We start from the raw sequence: 22,968 nt of genomic DNA, 5'->3' as shown, positions 1-22,968 counted from the left end.
TTTTTTACCACCGAAAACCCCAAACTTGTATACCTGTGACAAATTTACCCTCCGTTAGTTTTCGTTAAATTTTACTATCAAATTACTAAGTTTGATGATAAGTGGTAGTTGACGGGTGTACCAGTTTAGGGTTTTACCCCTCTATTTGTCACAAGTTTATCAATTTGTAGTTTTTTGTGATATTAATCAAATTTAACGGATACTAACAAAGGGTAAATTTGTCACAAATGTACCAGTTTGGGGTTTTTAGTAGTAAAAAAATTAGTTCGGGGTAAAATTGTCATAAGTGTAACAGTATGGGATTTTTGACGGTCAAAAAAATAGTTCGGGGTAAATTTATCACAAGTGTACCAATCTGGGGTTTTTGGCGATCAAAAAATTAGTTCGGAGTAAAATTGTCACAGGTATACCAGTTTGGGGTTTTTCGTGGTATTAATCCTCAAATTTAAACTTAGTGCTGTTTATAAAATTTTTTTAAAAAATAGCCTTTTCTTCACCATTACTCTTACCGCAACTTATCCATTCTTTGTCCTTCTACTTCAGAGGCTCTTTTTTTGGTGTATCCGTTATTTATTATTTGATTAGTCTTTAAAAAATCAAGTCTCTTTATTTTCTGTGTTAAAGAATTGGTGATTTTTTTTTCTGTACAGTAGTGAAACACTTTTACACAGGGCTTATAAGAAACTATAGGAGTATAAAAAAAAAAACTACATACAATGATGTAAGAAGAATTATGCATATTGAGGCACCTTGATATTTTTCATAAACCTTGGATGTGTGATATAAATTATTTTCAATTCAAAATTAATTAAATTTGACTGTCCTTTCAAAATCATTTTTTACAAAGCTTTGATTTAATTTAATTTTATCTTTTGAAATTTTGCATGGAGGAATGTAATAGTTACTTTATATCGGCAAATCTTTAAAAGGGCTTTTTAGGTTTCATCTTGTCATCCCATGGCCCAATACGAGTATATGAAAACCAACTAATAATTTTATTTTTTTTTGCCTCTGATACAACAAAAACATAAGTTTATACATGTGACCTTGCTATGGTAAAAAAAAAAATACATATGACCTTGTTAAAGTTGTTCATGCTCATGCAATTAATCGTTAAATTTACTCAACAACATGAAAAAGAAGTAGGTTTTTTGGAAATTTCTTACATGGCAATGCCTCCTTAAAATTTTTCTTTAAATAAAACATGTTCATAATTATAGCAATTAGATCCAATATAGATATAAAATAATTAAAAAAAGGAAAGTGGATATATTTTGGGTTCACTACTTTCAATACCCATAGGATGATTAAGGAAATTTTTATTTCTATGACCGGAAATAGCCCCACTTTAGATTCAGTCTCAATTTTAACCTCAATTTTTTTTTTAATAAAAAATCACTAACTTTTACTTAAATACCATCTCTCCGTTAACTCTCAGACCAAAATCGCTCTTAGTGATCCTACTTGGCATTTGCACTCATTGCTCTAATTTTATCCCAACATTCAGATCCACGAAGATGTCTTTTGCAAATGAATTCTCACGTCAGCCCAAACGATGTCTACTTAGATTCGAAATTTAGGTAAAAACTAAAGCAATTAAGATTGGCTTTCTTCAATTGCTCTTACTCTTAAGAGAGTCTTCGGCCCCGTTTGGTTCAGCTTTGGGAATGGGCTTTCAGCCTCGAAAGCCCCTTCCCAAAATACTGAACCGTTTGGTTCAACATTCGGCCTAGTATTGGCCAAATGCTAGTATTTGGAATGCTGAACCAAAATTTTTTGTCCCCAAACTACCCTCACTTATTTTAGCTTATTCCGGTTTTGCCCCTCTTGGTACTGTTTATCTTCTTCGTGAGGTGGCCAGCGAGGAAGGCCGGCGAGGGCGGTTGACACCGGATTGGGCCGACGAGGGTCGCCCGGCCTCGGGCGACGACCGCCGGCGGCAAATCTAGCTCGCTGGGGGTCGCCCGACCTCGGGCGACGGTCGCCGATGCAAGATCTAGCTCGCCGGTGGCCGTAGGCCTTCACCGGCTCCTGCGAAGGGTGGGATAGGTTTTTTTTTTTTTTCTAATAAAAAAGATAATTCCCAAAGCCCTTTGGCAAAAAAAAATTTACCAAACACTACTTAGGCCAAAGTAACTTTACAAATGATTTTTTATCAAACGCCACTTGCATTTTCCCAAGGAACTTTAACCTAAAGGTATTTGCATTCCCCCAAGTAGCATTTTAAAAGTTGAACCAAACAGGCCCTTCCTCTTATTTCACTCAGGGATCTTCTATTTTGTGCTCAGTCTTCAATCTCTCGTGCTCAAGACTCTCCCATCTCTCATGATGAGAAAACTCGCACTTGGGACAGTCAAATAGCCCACGCGCGGGAGTTCTTCATCTCTCGATTGTTAACAAGTAATTTTGGACGGAGGATTAACGGGATAGATTTGGGACTCAAATAAAAGTTAATAGCTTTTTACGAGACAAAAAAAAAGTCATAGTAGAATTAAAATTAGACCTAAAGTTTATAATTTTTTAGGGCATTAGGCCCTGTTCACATTGCATCATGTCTCGTCTTACCAACAAACTTACATATTTTATCCAGTAAAGCCGCTAAATAAGATTGATTTGCATACTTGATTAAGAAAGTGATTTAGCACATATCCATTCCATCGGGCACTAGCATAACGTTCCGAAAGATGACTCTTTTACTTTTACGCATTTGAACGGAAGGGGCAAGTCATTTGATGAAGCAATATACCAAGGGCTCATTCTCAGTTACTTGGAATACACCGATGGTTTAAGAAGTTTCAAGCATTAAACAATCGGGCCTAGATCACCTCCAGTATGGAAGTCCTGTGAAAGCTTCTCAAGGAAAAGGAGAAATTTTACATCTGAGATATAATATTAACACGGTCAATCCAACCTATATCTGTAAATTCTAGTGCTTCTTGCCCACAGAGAAACATTAAACTAACTCTCACCTAACCATTAAAATACAAAAGCAACCAAACTTCTTCCCGAGCTTCGTCGAAGAGTGTACCTTCTGATAACTGTCACTTAAGAGACAACCGGAACATTTTCGCAGGTAGGAAATGCGATACCAAGTTTGAAGCCGGGACTTGCAGGCTCTTCCCAGACATGACCATCTACAAGTAACTCTCTGAAACAGGGAAGATCACACTCACTCAGCATTCTTAGCAAATCATTGCAGAAACTTTGCAAGTACGAGACCCAAGAAGGTCGAAACTTGAAAGGCGATGCGATTTTGAAGAGCACGGTAAAAGAAACTTGTTTTCTAACTACCTGGAAGTATCAATTTGTAAAGTCTAATAGTTTCTAAACTTACAGACTCGAGGAATGTTCATATTCTGGGAGTTCAAAAGAAATTTGACAATTTCCCCTCAATTTCAAAAGTCTCTGAAATTATGATCAACTGCTTCTAAAGCGAAAATCTTTTTGATCAGTAACAGCAAAAAATTTGGACATAAAAGTCAAATTCGTGCACAGAATAGAAAAATACTTCATTCACTATTTTTGCGTATCTGTGCCTACAGCAACATTTGAAAAGTCATATGCTTCTACAGGTTTATAGAATAGATGCGAGTCTCAATTGAGCTATCTATCCAAAGACTTCAGATTCTAATGAAATTACCATAAAGCATTAAGTGCTGATATAAGCATCAAACAAGAAGTGCTGAACAGCCGGGGACTGTTTGGTATGGAGTTGATCCATATAACATCTTCGAGAACCAGAGAACGTCATAACAATGCAAGAGAAGTGCTTAAACACAAGGTGAATCCTAGGAACCCAGAAACAAACGGCTAGATGCAATGCGAATTAGCTTTTATACTCACATCTAACTCAGGAAGAATATATCCACTCATTCCCCTCTAGATAACTGATTACGGATAGGAAAAAAGGAGGCATCAACATAATTCTCAATCAGAAAACCCGACCGACCGTGGAAAGTATGGCATGACTAACTTAGGAGCATCATGTAACCATCGACCGAATAATTCTTTCAGCCGTCCCGTGATCTGAATCTCTCCACACCCCACGCACTTGCGTACCAATACGAGACCGCGCAAGATCGGCACTTTTCCTCTCCAATATCAGAGAGAAGTCCTTAGACACCTCTCTATCTTTCTACGGGAGGCTCACACAACAAAGCTTCTTTCATGTGAAAGAAACTCTGCCAAAGAGACCCGCCCAAGTGGCCACTACAAAGGCTCTGAAGGCTTTTGCCCCATCCCAAAGCCAACAAGGGTCACACAGCGACAGTACTCTCTAACTCCACGGCCCATCCCCCAGCCCAAACATGGCGAACCAACTTCGCAGTTCACCCATGTAATTGACATCGCCACTTCTAACACAAGACAACAACATAGCGATACGAACAAAATTTTTCCGTCCCTCCGACTTGTATCAGCACATACCGTAAGCGCAATAGCAATGCCGTCTCAGAGAACGTAATCATCTTCCTAGTAACTGCGAACTTGATGAATGATTACGACCAAAACAGAGCGAAATCGTGTTCCACCCGGAAAACCAAAGAATAATTCACGGGAATGTAGTCGGAAAAACGAAGCCCATTACCGTCGATTGGACTCTGCTTCAGTTTCTTGATCTTTTGGAGGTGAATCTGCGTCTCCAAGAACCACCGCATCCTCTGCTGCTCCAAGTCCTTGGCGAACTGCATCCGCTGCTTCTCCAGCTCTATCATCTCCCTCGCCTTCTTCCTCTCCACTCTCTCGTATATCTGCCCCAGCCTCTCTATCGCCTCGGCTAACTCCGCGTACCCTCTCTCTCTCCTCGCCGCGCTCCCCTCGCCGGACCTCGGTTTCGTCCTCGAGCCGAAGCGCCCCGATTCCTCCTCCGCCGCCGAGAAGGCGGGCCGGAGACACGATCCGCCGGCGGGGGACCTCGCCGGCGCGCGCTTCGTCCGGTTGTGGCTCCGGGGGCGCACCGGCACGGTCACCGCCGGCGGCAGCACGCTCCGGGCCGGCCGAGGGGCCGCCCCTCGCTTCGACCTCGGCCTCGGCCTCGATCGGGGCGCCAGCGGGGGCGTCGGGGACCGGGAGGGGGGCTTCCTCGGCGGCGGGAAGTTGGATCCGATCAGGGCGTCGAGGTCGGCGAAGAAGGGCCAGGGGCTGAGGTAGCCGCCGCCGCGGGGATCCGAAACCCTAGCCTTCTCGAGCTTGAACTTCTTCTTGAGCGTGTCGATGCGGTTCTTGCACTGGGCGCCCGTGCGGCGGGCCTCGCCGGAGGAGGGGGAGGGGCGGGAGTTGACGGAGTGGGCGACGTCCTGCCAGTCCTGCTGGGAGAAGTTGCCGCGGTCGAGGGCGAGGAAGCGGTCGCCCCAGGCGTGGATGAGGGCGAAGGTGGAGTCCTCGCTCCAGCAGTCCTCGCGGAGCGGGGGGACCGCGGCGGCGGCGGCGGCGGAGGCGGAGGAGGGGCGGTGGGCCGGCGGCGGCGGGGGAGTCCCGCTGGGGGGCTCCATGGAGGGGAGAGGAAGACGGCGAGGTTACTCTCTCTGTCTCTGTCTCTGTCTCTGGTGAGGTTATGAGCGGTGAGTTGGGGGGGGTTGCGACTCAGTGGCGGGGCGGGGGGAGGAGGAAGGGGGGGGGGGGGGCGATAAAGATTTATATTTTTTGAAACGACCCAAACCGAGAAGAAGCGTTGGAAACAGAGAGTACGGACGGCTGGGTTCGGAGAGGTACGGAGTGGTGGAGCCGGAGGGAGGGGGGCGCGCGGTCTGAGTCGTCGACGGCGGTGGGTGAAGTGCTAGAGAGCTTCTTTCTTTTGTTATTATTCATGGGGGCTGTATTGTTGTAAACTCGAGATATAGGCTTTTCGTCCCTCCTTTTTCTTCGCCTGACCTCTGCTCTCACCGTTGCCTCGCCTCAACTCAATCACTCTCTCCCTCTCCCTCTCACTCTCCCTCTAGTTCTCCATTCCAAATATAAAACCGCGAGTCCGATGGGTCCACTTTGATGTCAAAACTTTTTCAAACGATTCTTTTAACCGTCACGACTTTTACATAGCGATTACTTAAATGACTCTAGCGACGGAAAATCTGATCATAAAAGATTGGCGTAGCTTATCGGAGTTGCTTAGATGGATAGCTTTTACAAAGTTTTGGCATTAAATTAGTCGTTCGTAAAATTTCGGCACTAAAGTGACGTCTGTTTAAAGTTTTGGCTTTTATAACAATAATGTTGATTGGGGTTAAATTGGTTCCAAACTTTCCCCCTAGCATTGATCCGCATTGTTAATCACAGACATGTAGTTGTTCAATCTCAAAACAGAGCAACATTAGAGAAGAAACAAGCGCAACGTTACGAGAGGTGATGAAAATTTTACTTACTTCTTTTTTTTCTAGGAAAGCAAACAAATCTTTGTGACAGTAAAATAAAATTATTCGGAGAAAATATTTGCTCCGTGATTTTTCTTTGGAGTCTAAAAAAACAAAGAACAAAGAAAGACAACGATAGAGTTGGAGAGTGTACTCGTTTCACGGAAAATGAGTGATTTGAAAAATATTTTTCGAAAAATGATTGCTTGTATTATTTAGAAAAATTAGTCAACGAAAAATATTTTCATCATCAATAACAATCTATACCTAACTATTTTCCTGGACAATGAAAAAAGCTTCCATTCATTTATTTTTTTAAAAAATATAAGCGATCATTTTTCGAAAAATGTTTTCTAGATCGCTCATTTTCCAAGAAACGAACGCACCCGTAACATTCACAAGGCAAATATTGCTTTTGGCTCACATCACCGTTTTATAAATTTTCTAATTTAGAAAATGTTAGAGCAAAAGTTTTATAGATAAACAAATTAGTGCCAAAACATTATGAACGATAATTTCTATGCCAATACTTTCTACATGCCTCCAGCCTCCATGTAAGTGATTCCCGCGGCGAACCACATCAGATTTGCCGAAGTGGCTCAAGTAATTGGTTTCCAAAACTTGCGGCATTTAAAAGATTGTTTGAAAAATTTTCATACAAAAACAATCGCCGTACAAAATATCGATGCCGTCCTTTTTCCTCCTTTGATTTTTATCTTTTTCAAAAGGCCATTTTAAACCGTAGAAAAGCAATTTCGCTAGTTATAATGAATCAATATGATAAGGATAATGTCGTCTGGCAATTAATAAACTAGATTAGCCAAGTCTCTGATCTCCTGTCAACTATACAGTTGAACATAATCACGCCTGTTCCACTGTTTCTCCGGCTGATTCTCGTCATTTTCCCATACAAATTTGACGACCCCGGCCAAACCTGGCCCAAAATCAATTATGAGCCGAAATTTTCCACTCACATAAGACGAAAACATGGACCACAAAAAGAAAGAAAAAAAGATCCGGACGACCAACTCTTTGACGTTCTATGCTCATTTTGCAAAATCATTTTACAGATTACAAGGTTAAAGCCGAAAAAGACAGCGTCAAAACTCTTCCAGACTTTCTGTACACAAACCGCAGAATCCCAGTCGCGGTGAGAATCACTCGCAGTCAAGCAACCGGGAGAGAATCTCCTCACAGCTCGGCCTTTCTTGCGGTTCCGCCCAGCAATCTGCAAGGGCACATCAACAGAAGATCAGACTTTTGCAAAAAATAACTCAGTGCGAACCAACATGAAACTCTCTTAAGTTAGGTCAAAATTGGAGTATGGACCGAGGAGGACCTGTGATTAGCCTTCCGAGGGGACCTTCGGGAATATCCAACCTGGATCCTTCATTAGCTACTGCATATACCACCTGACAGCACAGAGGACCCACATTATATCGCGCATCCCCGATCACAGAAGAAAAAGACAAAACCTAAATACAGTATGGTTAATGTGTGCATTTCAGAAACCGACACAAGTAGGCATTTGAGTCTGTTTCAATACATCAACTATGGCGTGCGCTATTCTTTGCGGCAAATCTGAAACCATTGAGCAATAGCACTCGAAAGTTGAAATGGAGGCAGTTACAGTAATTCAAATAAACGATTATCTTAGGTAACACTCCTTCGCTCGTGCAGTGAGTCCTTTTTCCCTTTCTTTTTCAATCACAACTAATCCCACTTTCTCCTCATCATCTCCTTTTCAAATGCACAAGTATTTGTGTGCCCCCATGCCAGTTGCACTTGATAAAACTCCCAACATTATATTATATGGCCATAGCAAACCGAGTCATGTGCAAAGGTTAATCTTTCGGATGAAATTAAGCAACAGCTAAGACTTGCTTGCTCTCAAATCAAAACAATCTGAAACTCTAAACGGATCATGCGGTAGTAAAGTCAGAACAGCCTACTCACCCTCTCTGGTGGCACACCCTCCCATGGTCTATTTAATGTGCAAAGCTCCCACATTATCACCCCAAGGCTGAAGATATCACATTTCTCGGTGAAGGGTTCATTGCGTATAAGTTCAGGAGCCATCCATTCTGGTGTTCCAGCAGATGAAGAGTCTCTCATGGGTGAGCTTATCATTATCCTTGATAGGCCAAAATCGCATATCTTCACGGTCCAATGCTTATTAACAAGACAATTGGCACTTTTTAAGTCACGATGTACTATCTTCATCCGGTGTATGCACATTAACCCCCTGCTTCCGGTGTACACACGTCAACACCAACAAAAATGAAAGAATTAAGCAGCAACTAAGATAAAGTAGAATAACACAACATAAAGTCTGGCTTTAAGAGTTTCGTCCGTTTGATTTCCAAACAATTAATCTTCCATAAAAACCTAAATACAAACTTAAATGAATAAATATCAAGTTATTGAACTGTAGTGCTATCTTGAGAAGAACATGATTGCCTGTTCCATTAAAATCACTTGACACTGGTAGAAGATTTGTATGAAGTTCAAGTAAAAAAATTTCGCTGAGTCCATGGAGTTAACTCAATAATACCCTTGGTAAGCATTCCTTACTTTAACGAGTGGCATCATGTGCATCCCCATTGAGTTGATTGAAAAAAAATTGACAAGACTCTCAATACTGTTCTGCTTGTACATATTTGTCTCTAAACTCAAGGAGTTCGAATGCCAAGAACTGAAAGGCAAGACATATCTTTTCAATGCAAGATGTAGCATCTTGTCCCCGTAAGTTGGACATAGTTATCTTACTAACGAGGATATTCCCCTTGAGTTTTATCGAGCCCAATTATTTTTATGCCATGACAATAATTCAAATTAATACTTGAATGCAAGCCATAATAAAAATCTTTGATGTTTGAGGAATCACACAAACCTGCATATATCACGTATCATTTTAAGTCTCCGCCTCCAATTAAGCTTCTTTTTCTGACCACTCAAATGGATCAAATAGTACAAGGAGCCCATCTCCATGTATTCGGTTACCATAGAAAGATGTGGAGGCCTCGTGCACGCCCCCAAAAATAATATCACTGCAAGGACGGAATAGGTTGCTTTATTTGCTAGATATTAGCCCAAGATAGGTTAAATAATTTGAGCTTCCATTGGCAATGGGAATAGTGAACAGTGTAAAACAGTAAGAATTCTTAGTGAAATATTCGATTGATGCTCCATATACATAATCCCCTCTCTGCATATGCTCCAAATACCAACTACTCTCTTTATATGGAGTGCAAGGACAAGCAAGAAAAGAATATTACCATTAGGATGTCGAAGACGGCTGAATGGTGATCCATGTAGGCATAGAACAAGCACATGAAGTCAGATAGATACACCTTGAGGATAAGATAATCAACAGGCCAGTGTCACAAACCTTAGAATGGAAATCTCGTTGCAGAAATCTTCCATGTTTTCAGCAGTAAGATCTTGCTCTAGGAAAACCTTAATAGCAACGTCTGTCCCATTCCACATGCCACGGAAAACTTCCCCGAAGAACCCTATGCTTAGACAAATCAATTTCACATTTAGATTATCCGGAGACTTTAGAATTCAATGAGCTAATAATTTCTGACCAGAGTACTTAATGTACACATTTGGAACCAAAGTTGTGAATGTGGAATGGCACCATAATCATGAGGAACTATCATAAATTTCCTCAGAATCATTGATTGTAGAACATTCGGTAAATGCAAAGATAAAGAGCAAAAGAACGAAAAGATCCCAAAAAAGCAGAGAAAGATATGATACATACTTACCTATCCCAACACGAGTCCCAACGGTCAATTCTGAAAAATCAATATTCCACTCTTGATAAGCAAGTAAAGGCTGGTTATTGAACATTTGAGATTCCAGAACTTTATTCCAAGTCGAAAACATTTCGTTGTTTCGAGGATAGTTTGCTACAAGGCTTCTCTCAGAAGATTGACTTCTGAACTCATGAGGAGATGAGGGCAATGATATAGCCTTCTGGGAACTTACAGTCTCCCGATCATACATCGGAGATACTCCACCAGAGACTTCATTATGAGCATCAAAATGAAAACTTGATGCCTGAGGCTAGAACAAAGAAATAAAAATCACATTTTGCTCGCAATCAGCATAAAACGAACAAAAAAGTTAATTGTTCCTGTCATATACATTCCACATAGCAATGTGGAAACAGTTCCAAAAATCTCTACCAGGAATATAGATTTAACTAGAATAAGCATGTCACTGTAAATGTGGTCTGCGATCAGTATGTCGTTGCAATGGGATGGCAGTCATCAATTCCATAAAAATATGGCAATTGTAACAGTAGTCCATGAGAGTGGTCAATAACGGTGCTCATACATTGTAAACACAATTTTCTTAGTAGTCAATATGTCATGCTTGATAGCCAGCAAAATGATAAATGCATTAGAAATGACAAGAATGATGAAAACCAAGAAAATGTAAAACCACATCAGCAATAATTTCATATGGAAACCCAAAATTATACCAGTTGTGCCATGTAATATTGTACAAAAGAAAAGATTATGTGCAAATATATTTCAAGCTAATCAAGCCGAGACAAGTGTATTTTAGAAGAGAAGAGACTTACATGATTGACATAGAGAGTCAGACTAAAGAGCTGAAGCAACAAAACACTCTTTGTTGTCTTAAAGAAAACAAACCTTCATAGCCAGAGACACATGCCTGACCTAAGCACTAGAAACAACAACAACAAGAGAAGCACGAAATATATGCAGATTGTACGCAGAAAAGATTCACCTTCAAGCAAGCACGTGAAATAAAAGTCACACAGCATGAGTAACCATGGAAAAAATAAGACATGACACAAAGCAAACATTTGCAGTTCCTTCTTGATAAAATCATGATTATGATTTTGTTCTTCCATTCATTGGTGCTAGAAAATATTAAATGGACAGTGCGAATATTGATGCAGCCTCCCCAAGAAATCAAAATCACACAAGACAGACAAGGATATGATAGCAGACGGTTATATGGAAACCGTACATCTTTCTGTAGATCTTTGCTATTTCTTTCATCTGAAGTATAAGAGAATGACCTATCATTCCCTTGTTCTCTCAGTAGTCGATTTTGCTTCAGTGTCTCATTCATTGCCCGCACAGCCCTGCATTATTATCTGTATGTGCTGAGAAATAGGAAGATGCCAACTGAAGAATTAACAAAAACAAGTACAACTAGTCCTTAGAATGTTGATTAAGCTATAGAATTGGCAACTAATCAACAACCTAACAAAGCAATACACGTGATACTTTTGTAGATGGGAGGTGGCTATGCTTCTTACTCTTTGTGACCATCTAATAGTGAAGGCACTAATCTAGATTGTATTACGTCAGTTCTTTTTGTTAGATACATGCCCTGTCTGCAATTTCAAAATATTAAATCTCTGGATGCTGTTGCTGAACTTCATAGAGAGACAAATCTTCACAAAAAGCCAAAGTTCAATTGGCTCAGAGCCTAAGAGGAAAGAGGGTCACTCAACCCTTTATCTCTCTACAACCAAAGAGGTTACTGGATATTAACTTCATAGTTGGAAAATCTTCACTACACAAGATAAGGAGAAAATATTCCAGAATCCAGAATAAAACATATGTATTGACAGAAGGACATTCCTAGGCTGTGCATGAACTTCATATTCCAACTTCTTTTGCTTCTCTAAGCACATTCCTTGGCTGTGGCATGAACTTCATGCTTCTCCAAGCACATATTACTGAATCCTCAAATCATGCAAAGTCTCTCTGTCTTTGCATGAGCTGTTGCAGCTTACTTGTTAAATTGTACATCTAAGAGTGTCAGATGATACTGTTTCTAGTACATTTGTCATGCATTGAACTTAGATTAGCTAATACTTTGGGAAAGAAGATGATAAGAGATACACAAGAAAGGACCATCGTTTCTTCCCAAAATAAAAGGGAAAAACCTACCCTTTTTCTTTTTTCGTTGATAGCATAACCACATTGAAGTAGTTTAACAAATGAGCAAAAGATAGATTTTTTCTTCCCATGATGTTGATTCACATGAACATAGTAGTCCTGGAACAAAAAAAGAATGAAAGTAAAACACCAACCTTACAATATCATCGCCAATCTCTGGGGTGATGCTTATGCTTCTTCTTCTTATCCTCCGAGCTTCTGAAGTGGATGCACCTTCTGACCTGCAGTATGTTTCGATTTTAGATAAGCTGATATTAAAGTAAAGACCTAAGCAATTCATGGACGGCAGTTGGATTCAGATTCAGACGTAGACTCATTAACCGGAGCACACATACAGAATCAAAGACTGAAATCTGTCCTAGTAACAAAGTCAGTCAACTTTCTTTCTGAATTAAGCAGCTCAGCAAATATTCACTTACCACAGGAGTCAGAGCCAAAATGTATCCAATACACAAAGATCGGACACAAAATCCAAGATAGGAGCATAACTTCGACATCATGTATAAGTAGTGAAGGCAGAAATAAGAAATGTGAAATTATGAGGAAGTAGGCTGATAGTTAACAAAACCAATACTTAATATTACAGGAGAATACACTAAATGTACCATGAAAGCATAATTAATTATTAGCTAAAGTATAACTGGCAATAAAAAAATGCAATAAGCTGCTGTGATTAATTGTAAGCTCTTAGTTGTTACAAATTCAAACCTCATCCTTGGCGAGCCAAGATTTGAACAACTTTACTGGTTGTCCCAAAGAGAATGGATAATCTGAATGAGGATCCGTTTTTCCACGAAAAGATACAGCTTCAAAGAATTTAATGCATCTCCCATATATATAGAAAAATCAGGAAGTATAGCCAATCATACAGGAGTGCTTACCGTGGAGTTATCCGTTCTCTTTTTTCTTTCTTTCCCCTTTCTTTTTAAATATAAAAGAGCTATTTACTTGATAAACCCAAATGACATCTAACAAAGAAGAAAGTTCCAACAACTGTTTATCTTCTAAACTACATATTAGAGTAAATTTAATGATTTGTATGCAATCCAGCCCACAAATTCTTAAACCATGATGTTGGGCAAAGAAGAGAGCACAAGAAACAATCACAGTTAGCACCTATGGTTGTGCAAATACATAAACTAACAATCACATCAAAGACCAAGTTCCAGAAACTAAAGACACCATCAGTAACAATAAAAGATTAGAACCAACCAAAGGTAGAAACTCAAGCAAAAAGATTCTATTGTGCTCTCCAATGCCAAAGATCCTTTAGGAGCTTCAAGTGAACATGCATACCAGGGTAATACTTCCTTGCTCAAATAAAATGCGAAAGAAAAAGATGACATTACTGAACATAATAACCTTGATAGAGTTGCTTCATTGACAAAATCTCTATGCAGCTTCCTATCACCACTTAGCATTGACCGTCCACGAATTCGAAGAGACGGATGCTCTGGGCTGAAAAAACAAAAATAATATAAAATACATATAACACTGTGTGCACATAATTTTAGTAGTTTTCCTCATGCATAATATTAAGGTACATCTACTGATGAAAAAAAAAATTGCTCGACCAAACTATCAATGACCTGAGACGATCAACCTCGACAAGCATCATCCAACAAAAAAGTAGGTGCATTTATCCCCCGATTTTGTGTTGTTATAACTTTACCGCTATTTCATAGTTTTGCATTTTGTATCTCCAATTGATGAAACCTATCCCAAATTCTAGGGCTTTCGTTTGTCATAGAGCAAGATTGAACGCACTAATCTTCTGTCCTAATTGAAACTAATAGAGAGAGAATTGAGATTTCAAATTTCTTGGCTTTCGGTCGAGTCTAAAATCTGTACTTGATTGTAATTAAATAATCCCAATGCCACCAGAGTAAATATCCATTGTAAGCTTCCAAATTACAGAGTAAAAAAATGATAGTTTATAAATAGACCAAAAATTCCTTTGATATCGGCTGTTGAAATGGAAATACACAGAAGCATCTGACAGCTGTGGAGTCCGTAAAGTCAAATTGCTTAAATGCAAACTTGCCTAAGATAGACAAGCAGAGGTAACTAGAACCATGGAGAAAAAGGATAAAAATGTACGGAAATTAGTGCATGCCATTTATGATTCTTTGCACTTAAAAGATTAGAGATGACACGATACCAGGTACAACATGAAAAAGAGAACAATTCAAGTAGCAGCAATTTGTTTCACATATACTGACATGTACATATATGCAAACTAGAGCACATAGAAAGAACTAATTTGCAACTAACTTCACAGAAGCTGGCTTGGTTCAGACTAGAGCCCATTCAAAAGCCTGCAAGCCTATATTTTCAGTTTAGCTTGGTCAGCACTCAGATCACTATATCATACTTCTTTTTCTTCCCCTATCTATCCCACCTCACCCAGCTCGGCCATGCACATGCAAAAGCAGAGTCTAAATCTCTGTCCTCAATGGTACACTTGACACAATCTTGCGCAGAAGAGAAATGGAACAGTAGGGGAACCATACACAAAAAAATCAATGGTACACTTGACACCCTGCCAGGCCGTGCAGAAGGCCATCTTCACCAACATCCTTCCTAATATTTATGTACTTTGTGAAATATTCCCATTTATCTGAACCTCTCAGAAAAGCATAATTTCAAACAAGAAGAATGTCCAGGATTCAGAAAGACAGTTCCACGAGTGAAGACATTGTAATTTCTTGCAAGCAATTTCTATGGGAAGTACCATATGCTATATCCTCAATGCAACCAAAATGAGATTTATCAACAGCTGGCTCAAGTATGTATAAATAAGCAAACTAAAATAGGGGAACCATACACAGAGATCAATGGCACACATGACCCCCGGACAGGCCTTGCACAAGGCCATCTTAAGCCACATCTTTCCTATTATCTATGTACTACGTGAAACATTCTGATTTATCTGAAACTCTCAGAATAGCATTACTTCAGACAACAAGAATGCCAAGAATGACAACTCCACAACTCTCAGAATGACACTGTAATTTTTCGCGAGCTATTTCTATGGGAATTAAGTAGCCCCTGACATATCCTCAATGCAACCAGAATGAATTTATCAATCACATATATGTATAAATAAGCAACGTAAAACCTTGAACTAGCAGTCCTTTGTTCAGCAACAACCTTTCTCCGACTACGTCTCCAGAATGTGTTCGCAATGTTTGGTTCACTCTGTGATAAGCTGAGAGGAACAACAAAAAAGGATTTGATAAATCTAAACTATTACTCTCGAAGTTGAAAAGTTGCACAGTCCAGGGATGTAGGTGGATCCAACTACTCATGAGCTACTCGTGATTTCATAGTTTGAATCCAGAAATCAAATTTTGTATCACTGTTCTCGAGATATTTTGGTTGGCGGTACTCACAATACAATGTTATTTTGTTGTTCTTTTTTCATAATCCATTTCAATAAGTGATCATTGGACTGGAAAATCTTTTGTTCAGGATGACAGGTTCCAACTCATTGTTGACTAAAATCTATACCACCGGGTCATCTTGAATTTTATGGTTCTTCATTATTTGTTTGAACATGAAAGTGGCACAGCAGGGAATAATTACTTGATCCCTCTCCCAATGATTTGATTGCTGTTTGTAAAATTTGAATATTAGCATTTTCTTTGTAAGCACAATCAGAATGTGTTTATCATCTACTCCTTTGACACCTGAAAGTTTGAAGACTTGAGAATACAGTTGTCACTTTTCCAGATTAGATGGGTTGTTGCAGGGTCTCTTGGAGAGGAACTCTTAACTTTCCGGGCTGAGGTGGTGTAAAGATAGGAAAAGCTTGTTTGTTTGTTTGTTTCTGATCCCTTGCTTAGTTTTTGATATTAATCAAAGGAAAGTAGTAGGCAGCGTTTTTCAAAATGAGGAAAGCTCCATAGGTGTAGTACACGACAGTTGGCCTTCAACCACATTGTTTTTGGCATTGTTGTGGCAGCTCTTTTGACAGTGAGTCAATTTTTTTAGATACTTTTCTAGCTTCTAGTTCAAAAACAAGAGGCCCCTTTTGGTGCTCCTTAATATACTTATCAAGCAAATTCAGACAATTTGACTCGAGTCTGACAAGTCCAACCAGACTATCTCTATTTCTTTAGTCGAGCAAGAGTACAAAAAGTCACTAACTTGAGTTATAGTCAAGTTTTAAGTGGCGAGCATGGGGTCAAACCGGAAACTATATTGACTCGACTAGTACAACGCTTTTCTTTCATGTGCGCACGCCCATGTGTGTGTGGGAGAGAGAGAGAGAGAGAGAGAGAGAGAGAGAGAGAGAGAGAGAGAAAGAGAGAGAGAGAGAGAGAGAGAGAGAGAGAGAGAGAGAGAGATATGTTCACCTCAACTTCCTGTCGATCATCAGATCTCTCAAGGACCGACCAGAAATATTCGAGGCCTCTAATCTTCGATGGAATTGCAATCTTTCATCTTTGTCAGCACTATGATATGAATCGGGAAGTTAGAAGAGAAAAATGATTTCCATGAAGCATATCCATGATGACTTTACACAAGCAATAGAAGTTTTCAGTACCAATTTCTTGTTGAGTGAACTAAATACAAGACACTAACCTTTCAGGATCCACCTTCTCTGAATATCCATAGAGGGGGCTATTTGGTTCAAGCGGTGAATCACAGGAATCATTTTCTGCGGAATCACTTTCCCCTGCTGCAGAGATATGGGTCATAAAGATGGCCTTAGTTGAACGGGGAATCAGTTGGCCTGGAAATCGCATAAGATCCACAAGCAGTTCCACTGAATTCAATGTAACCATCACAGACATGTGCTTATACGAGTCAACACACTCAACACCCCCCTCATTTGGTAATCCCTGAGAAGAGAATCATTTTCAAGAAACTAGTTAGTAAGTTGAAAACTAATTATTCTGTGTGAATTATAAAAATTAAAAACAAAGCATATTTCCAAGAGGAAACTTACCACCATGAGCCTACTTTCAAGGCCTACTGTATCTGCAAGAACCTTAAACAAAATAGCTCGAGGACGACATGAACCATGCTTTATTTGCCCCAACATCTGGACAACACGGTTCTCAAACATGTGGGAGCTCTCCTCTAGTGCAGCTTTTGCAGGACTCTCCACATTTGGCCTTTTATAAACATCAGAAACCTGTTCAGGCAATAGCATCAGTGGCCAACTAACTATAAGTTTTCTCTGCAATAAGAAAGCATACGCATGACCTCAACAAGAGAAATACATGGGTGTATGTGCACGTTTCAAAGTGTAACCGCAACAACTTAATCGTAACAAGATAAATAAGACCACAGAGCTACATGACAATACGATACTCAAGCTATTGTGGCCAAGATAACATCAGAATGATAAACTCCGTTCAGGGTGTGGACAATTAGAAATTCTTAAACGGTTATGTGCACGTGTGTTGTGTTTTCTTGTTTCAATTGTTTATCCATGTAAGACAGTATTGGCAGATCCAAATATGATGCAGTTATTTTGCCACAAACCCTGTACAAAGCAACCCCAGGGATTTCATCATGTTGGAAAGGAGGAGGGGGGACGGAGAAGAACAGGGTGAGGAACAGCGCATAGTATGAGCTGGGGAGGAGGAATGTCTAATGCATTTTGCATAATAATCACCAACTGTCAAAAGTTCACACCAGTCCAGCAATCTTCTTAATTGTTGCAGCAGGATTTGAATTTGCTCCCTTAACCAGAGTTAGCATCAGCTGCTTCAGCATAGTCAGCTTTCTATCCTTTTTAAAGTCTACCAGAATGACATCAGCTCTGACGCCTTCCACACCCAGTGCATGAAGCTCTTCCAGTGTGGGAATGTTATCAAAATGCTCTTTGAGCCGTTTCTCCTGCTCAAAGTTCCAAGATCAAATTTCAGACCATATCCAAAACAAAAACTTAAGGTTCCATAAGAAGTCATATGAATCTGGCAAACTTCATGGAAAGGAACCAATATAATAGTACATCAAACAGCACTGCAAAATATCCAAAATTGTGGGGAACACAATAATCTTCTTGAGGTAAAACCAATAAATGAAGAATCTTACATTTTACTCAATCAGAAATGAAGCAGTTTATATTACTCCTCTTGCATAAACAATAAAGCTCATATTAAGTGAACTCTTTGGTGGAGGTACGAAAAATTTGATTATTTGCACTACATGCAGTTAGGGGATCATTTTTGCACCAAATCTGAAAGATCAAGCTAAACTTGTCAACTAATTTTTGCATTTTCTGTACTTTATTTGGTTGAAATCTTTTTAATATGCTTAAGCTTGTGTTTACCAAAAATCATCCAAAACATTATATTGAGGATAGAAATGAAACTTAAACTTCAGTTGGTGCTAACCATTGCAAAGGCTGAAACTAACGAAGTAAAATTAAAGCAGCAGAGGGGTTCCAGATAAACAATGAAAAACAGGAGGCAGTATGAAGAGTCATTACCTATGCTTCAATCCCATTAATCCGTAAAATAACACTCTTCTACTTAAAAGAGGAAAAAGCTGGAGCAAAGATGCTACCAGAAAATACAGAGAAATGTAGCAATACACTTTCCACTAACTTTAACCTAGCAAAAGCAACGACTTGGAGAGTATCTTAGAGGAGCTTTGCTATATATAGAAAATTCGCAGCTTCAGATCTGACTGATTTGTAGGATCTCATGGACTAAACTTCACAGTGCTAGTATGATGTACGAGACCTCTTTGTAAATCTTATAGTTCCATGTGTCTTTCCAAATTTATATCTAACAAAAACATTTAAAAATAAAAAACGATGTATTTAAAGTCAAGCGCACTGCAAATTAAGCAGTTTCTAGTTTTCAAGTTCAACCATTCATGATGCAAACAAATGACAACTAAATCACAATACTTCTGAAAGAAGGGAAAAACATTTACAATAAGCCAAAATGTGAGGCAATCGGATGGTCACTATCTAATAACACCAACAAATATCAAGACAATTCTATTAATTGTGCAAACGTAGGCTATTACCTACACCAGCCAATATAAGATCAAGCTTCAAAAATGGCGCCTAAGCATAATCACAGGTAGCAGGGAATAAAACAAAAAACATATGATGAGCCCCAGTTCTTACAGGAATGACAGAATAAAATCCATTTGGAATCGGGTCGGAAAGCATTCCAGTATTCCAAAGGATTTGGGAGGCTGTCTGAGGTGACATTGCATCTTGCTCAGCATTCCTAGGCGATTCTTTGTTACTTAAACTTTCTTCTTGAGAACCCAAGGAAACAGATGCAAACTTCTCCATAAAATCTGAAGGCCACCATGGAACAGTCGGAGTCCCTTGCTCAGATGGCCCTGCCTCGTCTCGTGTCTCTGCCATGTCCTCAAAATTCTGACATGCAAAAGCATTTTGCCCACTTCTTACCCCATAGAAAAAGCTTATTAGCTAAATGTACTTCTCAGACAACAGAAAAGTGATTCATACATATCTTTCGGTCTAACTTCAGTGAGCTGGGGGCCATATGACCTGACAGAAAGACGAAGAAAAGATCATATTGAACACCTGGAATCTAGATAAGCAATGGAGTTCCACACTAAAGTGAGAATAATTACTACAAGCAGAAAGCAGTAACAAAAGATAGCAAAATCCCAAGCCTAAGTAATATCATCAGCTTCGTGCCACAATAGGCTAAAGTAGTCCGGTTTGCTTGGCTAGATCTAAGGGCTCCGCCATGTGTGTCTCATAGAAGATTGCAAATATTGAATCACCAAGACCAATATCACATCTGACATTATTCATACAGTTTAGAGTAAATCGAGTAAAGTAAAATCAAGTTTTAGCACTACCTTCACCATCATCCTTTTCATGCATCTAGTGAAGAGTTTTATGCCCCAATCAGTTTCTTTGACATTCTCTCAATTTACACAGCAGTAAGTTGTGTCAATCCTCAAGCCTCTTTCATCCATAAGTTAAAAAGTAAAAAATTCCTGTATGTTTATAAAGGTATACCCACAAAAATGAATATCTGTAGATTAAACTCAAATTCCTTCGAAAATGTCAGTTCGCACTTTAAACATCAAATATAGGCATGACAAAAAGCAGTAGAACGGAAGTTTTATGATAGCAACACCAGCAAGTAATCGTGTTACATTTTTCAAGAAATACATCTTATTTTCTGTCGTTATAAATCAAGAGATGGACAAATACGTGAAGCAAAAAAACTGATGGTTGAGTAAATGTTTCCTTAACTCATTAAGACTTAGCGGCGGAGTAAACCAATACAGTAAATCACTTTCTTCCATCCAGATCTTTAAGATGCCAAATGAAGTAAAACATTCTGTCTAAAAAAAGGGCGATTAATCAGAGGCCTCAGAGCCCCTACAACAGAGATTCTTAGAATATCAATCAACTCTAAACATCCTCCAAAGGGTGTAGTGAAGGGACTATTCCTACAATAAATGCAAAACAAGATATGCTAGGCAGCAGACTTTGCAGGTGATATATAGACTTAATACTTAATTCACCAGTTAAGTTAGCTTTCTCTCACTGATACCAACAGTCCTTGATGGTTAGCGGTGTCAGTGAAAAACAAATGGTCTAGTTCAATCACCAAACAGCAAGCAAAACCAATGCTAACATTAAAGAACATAAATGCGCAGCATAGTTATTGATCTAGCTGTAGCACCAATGCACATTTAACTAAATATGATGAAGAAATTTACTGTTATAGGTCGGTTTTAAATAACCATCAGTAAAGTGCATCCATTAGAACTTTAAGCTGAAAATACGCAACAAGCATGGTGGATGGTGATAAAGTGCAAACACTCCAAACCATTTTGAATCCATCATGTTGCAAGAAGCAATGAAAAAACTTTGACCGTCCAAGATAGGTAGAAACATCAAAAAAACGATTGGTTTATCAGTCTGACACTGACAAACCGACACATCCACTATAGCATCTTCAGATTACTAAGTTTGAGCATCCACGGACAATAGACATTCCATATTTGAGGACATATGGAACTGGCAATGCATCTGCCACAAACTATAATACGTTTCAACGACCAAAAGCACATTCACGATTTCCCCATAGCTAGTGCATCTACAATAAAGGTAGCATCAATCAGAGTTTCGCTTCCAGGATCACGGCGACTAGATTGCCGACCTATGAGACCACCACTATCTCTCAGGGGGGACATCGAGTAACCAGCATCACAGGGGATTTCACGCCGCATCGAAAAAAGATTGAGCTCAGCACATCCATCGAAATGCTCAACCAACAAGCTAAAGGTCTCCGTCTCTCTTCGAATCACATTCGCGACATCAGCCCTACGAAAACTCAATCCGACTAAATCTCCAGCAGCAGAACATCCTACACTCAACTTTTTTTCCCCCCGGGCGCAACGCCGCCCAATCCATCAAATTCTCCATCTCAAATTCACGCACCAAGCGAATCGCATTGAACGCGACTCCAAGCGCGGGGAGAGACCAGCTCGACGAGTCGGAAAACCGTTCACAATCTAGCAACCGCGGCAGCGGCAGCGGCGAAATCGATCGCCGCGCGCAGCGACGACGGCGGGGAGATCACCGACGCGGAGCGGTCAGGAGAGGGAGCGAGGGAGAGAGAGAGAGAGAGAGAGAATATATTACCGCCAGCAGATCCGCGCATTCGCAGGCGCAGGCGCTCGCCCGCACCGACCGAGACCATTCGGAATACTTCACCGGCACATCGCGGTCTACATCGAGCAATCTCGCCGGATTCCGGCCCGGAGCAAGGAGAGGAGAGAAGAGAAGAGAAGAGAGAAGAGCGAGGGGGGAGATGGGGGGTGGAGATGGAACAGGGGAGGGGCCACGGCAACGTACGTATCGATGTTGTTATATATATATATATATATATATATTGGAGATGCGAAGGAGGTCAGGCTCGGTCTCTCGCGCTCTGTAGAGATAGGGAGAGGGAGTGCGCGTGTGTGCGCGAATTGAAAAGAGAGAGAGAGGGAGAGAGATGGAAACGAGGCGAGATTGTGGAGGGAGATGGGACTCGATCGTTTTTGGGTTCGATGAGGGACGGAAATGCTCGGCGGAAGGGGAAAGCGATGGGCTTTTTCTTCTTTTCTTTTGTTTTTTGCTGCTTCTTCTTCTTCGTTTCTGTTCGCGGGTGTAGAGAGAGGGGGGGGGGGGGAGTCACGTGCAAAGCGTGGGAGATCTGGGGCCACTCTCCGACAGCCAGCTGGCGAAGGGTTGGCTCGCCCAACTGACTGGCACTTTTCATTCCGCGTGAAACCTACCGTAAAAAAAAAACAAGAAAAAGAAAAAGAGAAGAAAAACACTCGCTCCCCGCCACCGTTTTGCTTTTTCCAGAGGGGGCAAAATGTGTTAAAAGCAGCGCTTAATTGAGGTAAAAGGAAATATTAGGTTTTTTTTTTATAGTTTTTTTCTTTCGGCCGAGGCCAAGTTTTTGTGTGGTAAAAATAATTAGAATAAAAGGTTTTTTTTTTGGTGCGGGTACATAACTAAAGTATCGCGGAAATGATTTGAAGAGTTTATTATGAGATTTCATGAGAGAAATTTGGATTTATAGAAGTCAATGGATCTGTGACCCCTTGAGAGTACCGTGTGTTGTCTTCACTAACTTTTTAAGATGCGATTTTATCTATCATTTGAATGATTGACTGTGATTCTTGTGAATAGAAGT

General features: G+C 40.1%; 2 protein-coding genes across 7 annotated transcripts; both read right to left on the bottom strand.

Annotated features, from left to right (window-relative positions):
* Window positions 1-2,831: 2,831 nt before the first annotated feature.
* Window positions 2,832-5,489, bottom strand: LOC130134767 (trihelix transcription factor ENAP2-like). Its single transcript, XM_056302434.1, has 2 exons — window positions 4,586-5,489; window positions 2,832-3,148 (listed from the first exon to the last, which is right to left on the bottom strand). Exons 1-2 carry the CDS (start codon window positions 5,487-5,489, stop codon window positions 3,135-3,137), a joined length of 918 nt encoding a protein of 305 aa, XP_056158409.1. The 3' UTR covers window positions 2,832-3,134.
* Window positions 5,490-7,136: 1,647 nt separating this feature from the next.
* On the bottom strand, window positions 7,137-22,203 carry LOC115682809 (probable serine/threonine-protein kinase SIS8). 6 transcript variants are annotated; one of them, XM_056321544.1, is made up of 19 exons: window positions 21,924-22,199; window positions 20,120-20,260; window positions 19,758-19,799; window positions 19,404-19,664; window positions 17,954-18,157; window positions 17,259-17,447; window positions 16,892-17,151; window positions 16,663-16,761; window positions 15,423-15,512; window positions 13,664-13,759; window positions 12,436-12,522; window positions 11,358-11,475; window positions 10,118-10,412; window positions 9,736-9,859; window positions 9,623-9,642; window positions 9,238-9,394; window positions 8,301-8,589; window positions 7,684-7,756; window positions 7,137-7,572 (listed from the first exon to the last, which is right to left on the bottom strand). In XM_056321544.1, the coding sequence occupies exons 4-19, from the start codon at window positions 19,650-19,652 to the stop codon at window positions 7,502-7,504; spliced, it is 2,421 nt and encodes an 806-aa protein (XP_056177519.1). In that variant the 5' UTR covers window positions 19,653-19,664; window positions 19,758-19,799; window positions 20,120-20,260; window positions 21,924-22,199; the 3' UTR covers window positions 7,137-7,501. The 6 variants fall into 6 exon arrangements, with proteins under 6 accessions (XP_056177519.1, XP_056177518.1, XP_056177521.1 ...); XM_056321543.1 differs by having other exon boundaries at window positions 10,118-10,418; window positions 21,924-22,197; XM_056321546.1 differs by lacking the exon at window positions 13,664-13,759 and having other exon boundaries at window positions 10,118-10,418; window positions 21,924-22,203.
* Window positions 22,204-22,968: the final 765 nt, after the last annotated feature.

The sequence above is a fragment of the Syzygium oleosum genome, unplaced genomic scaffold (assembly GCF_021117445.2).
Source record: "Syzygium oleosum isolate NSW1041296 unplaced genomic scaffold, Sole_v2.1 Sole_v2.23, whole genome shotgun sequence".
Classification (NCBI taxonomy): Eukaryota; Viridiplantae; Streptophyta; class Magnoliopsida; order Myrtales; family Myrtaceae; genus Syzygium; species Syzygium oleosum.
Note: the sequence above shows the minus strand (reverse complement) of the source record. Positions and strands in the feature narration are given on the sequence as shown.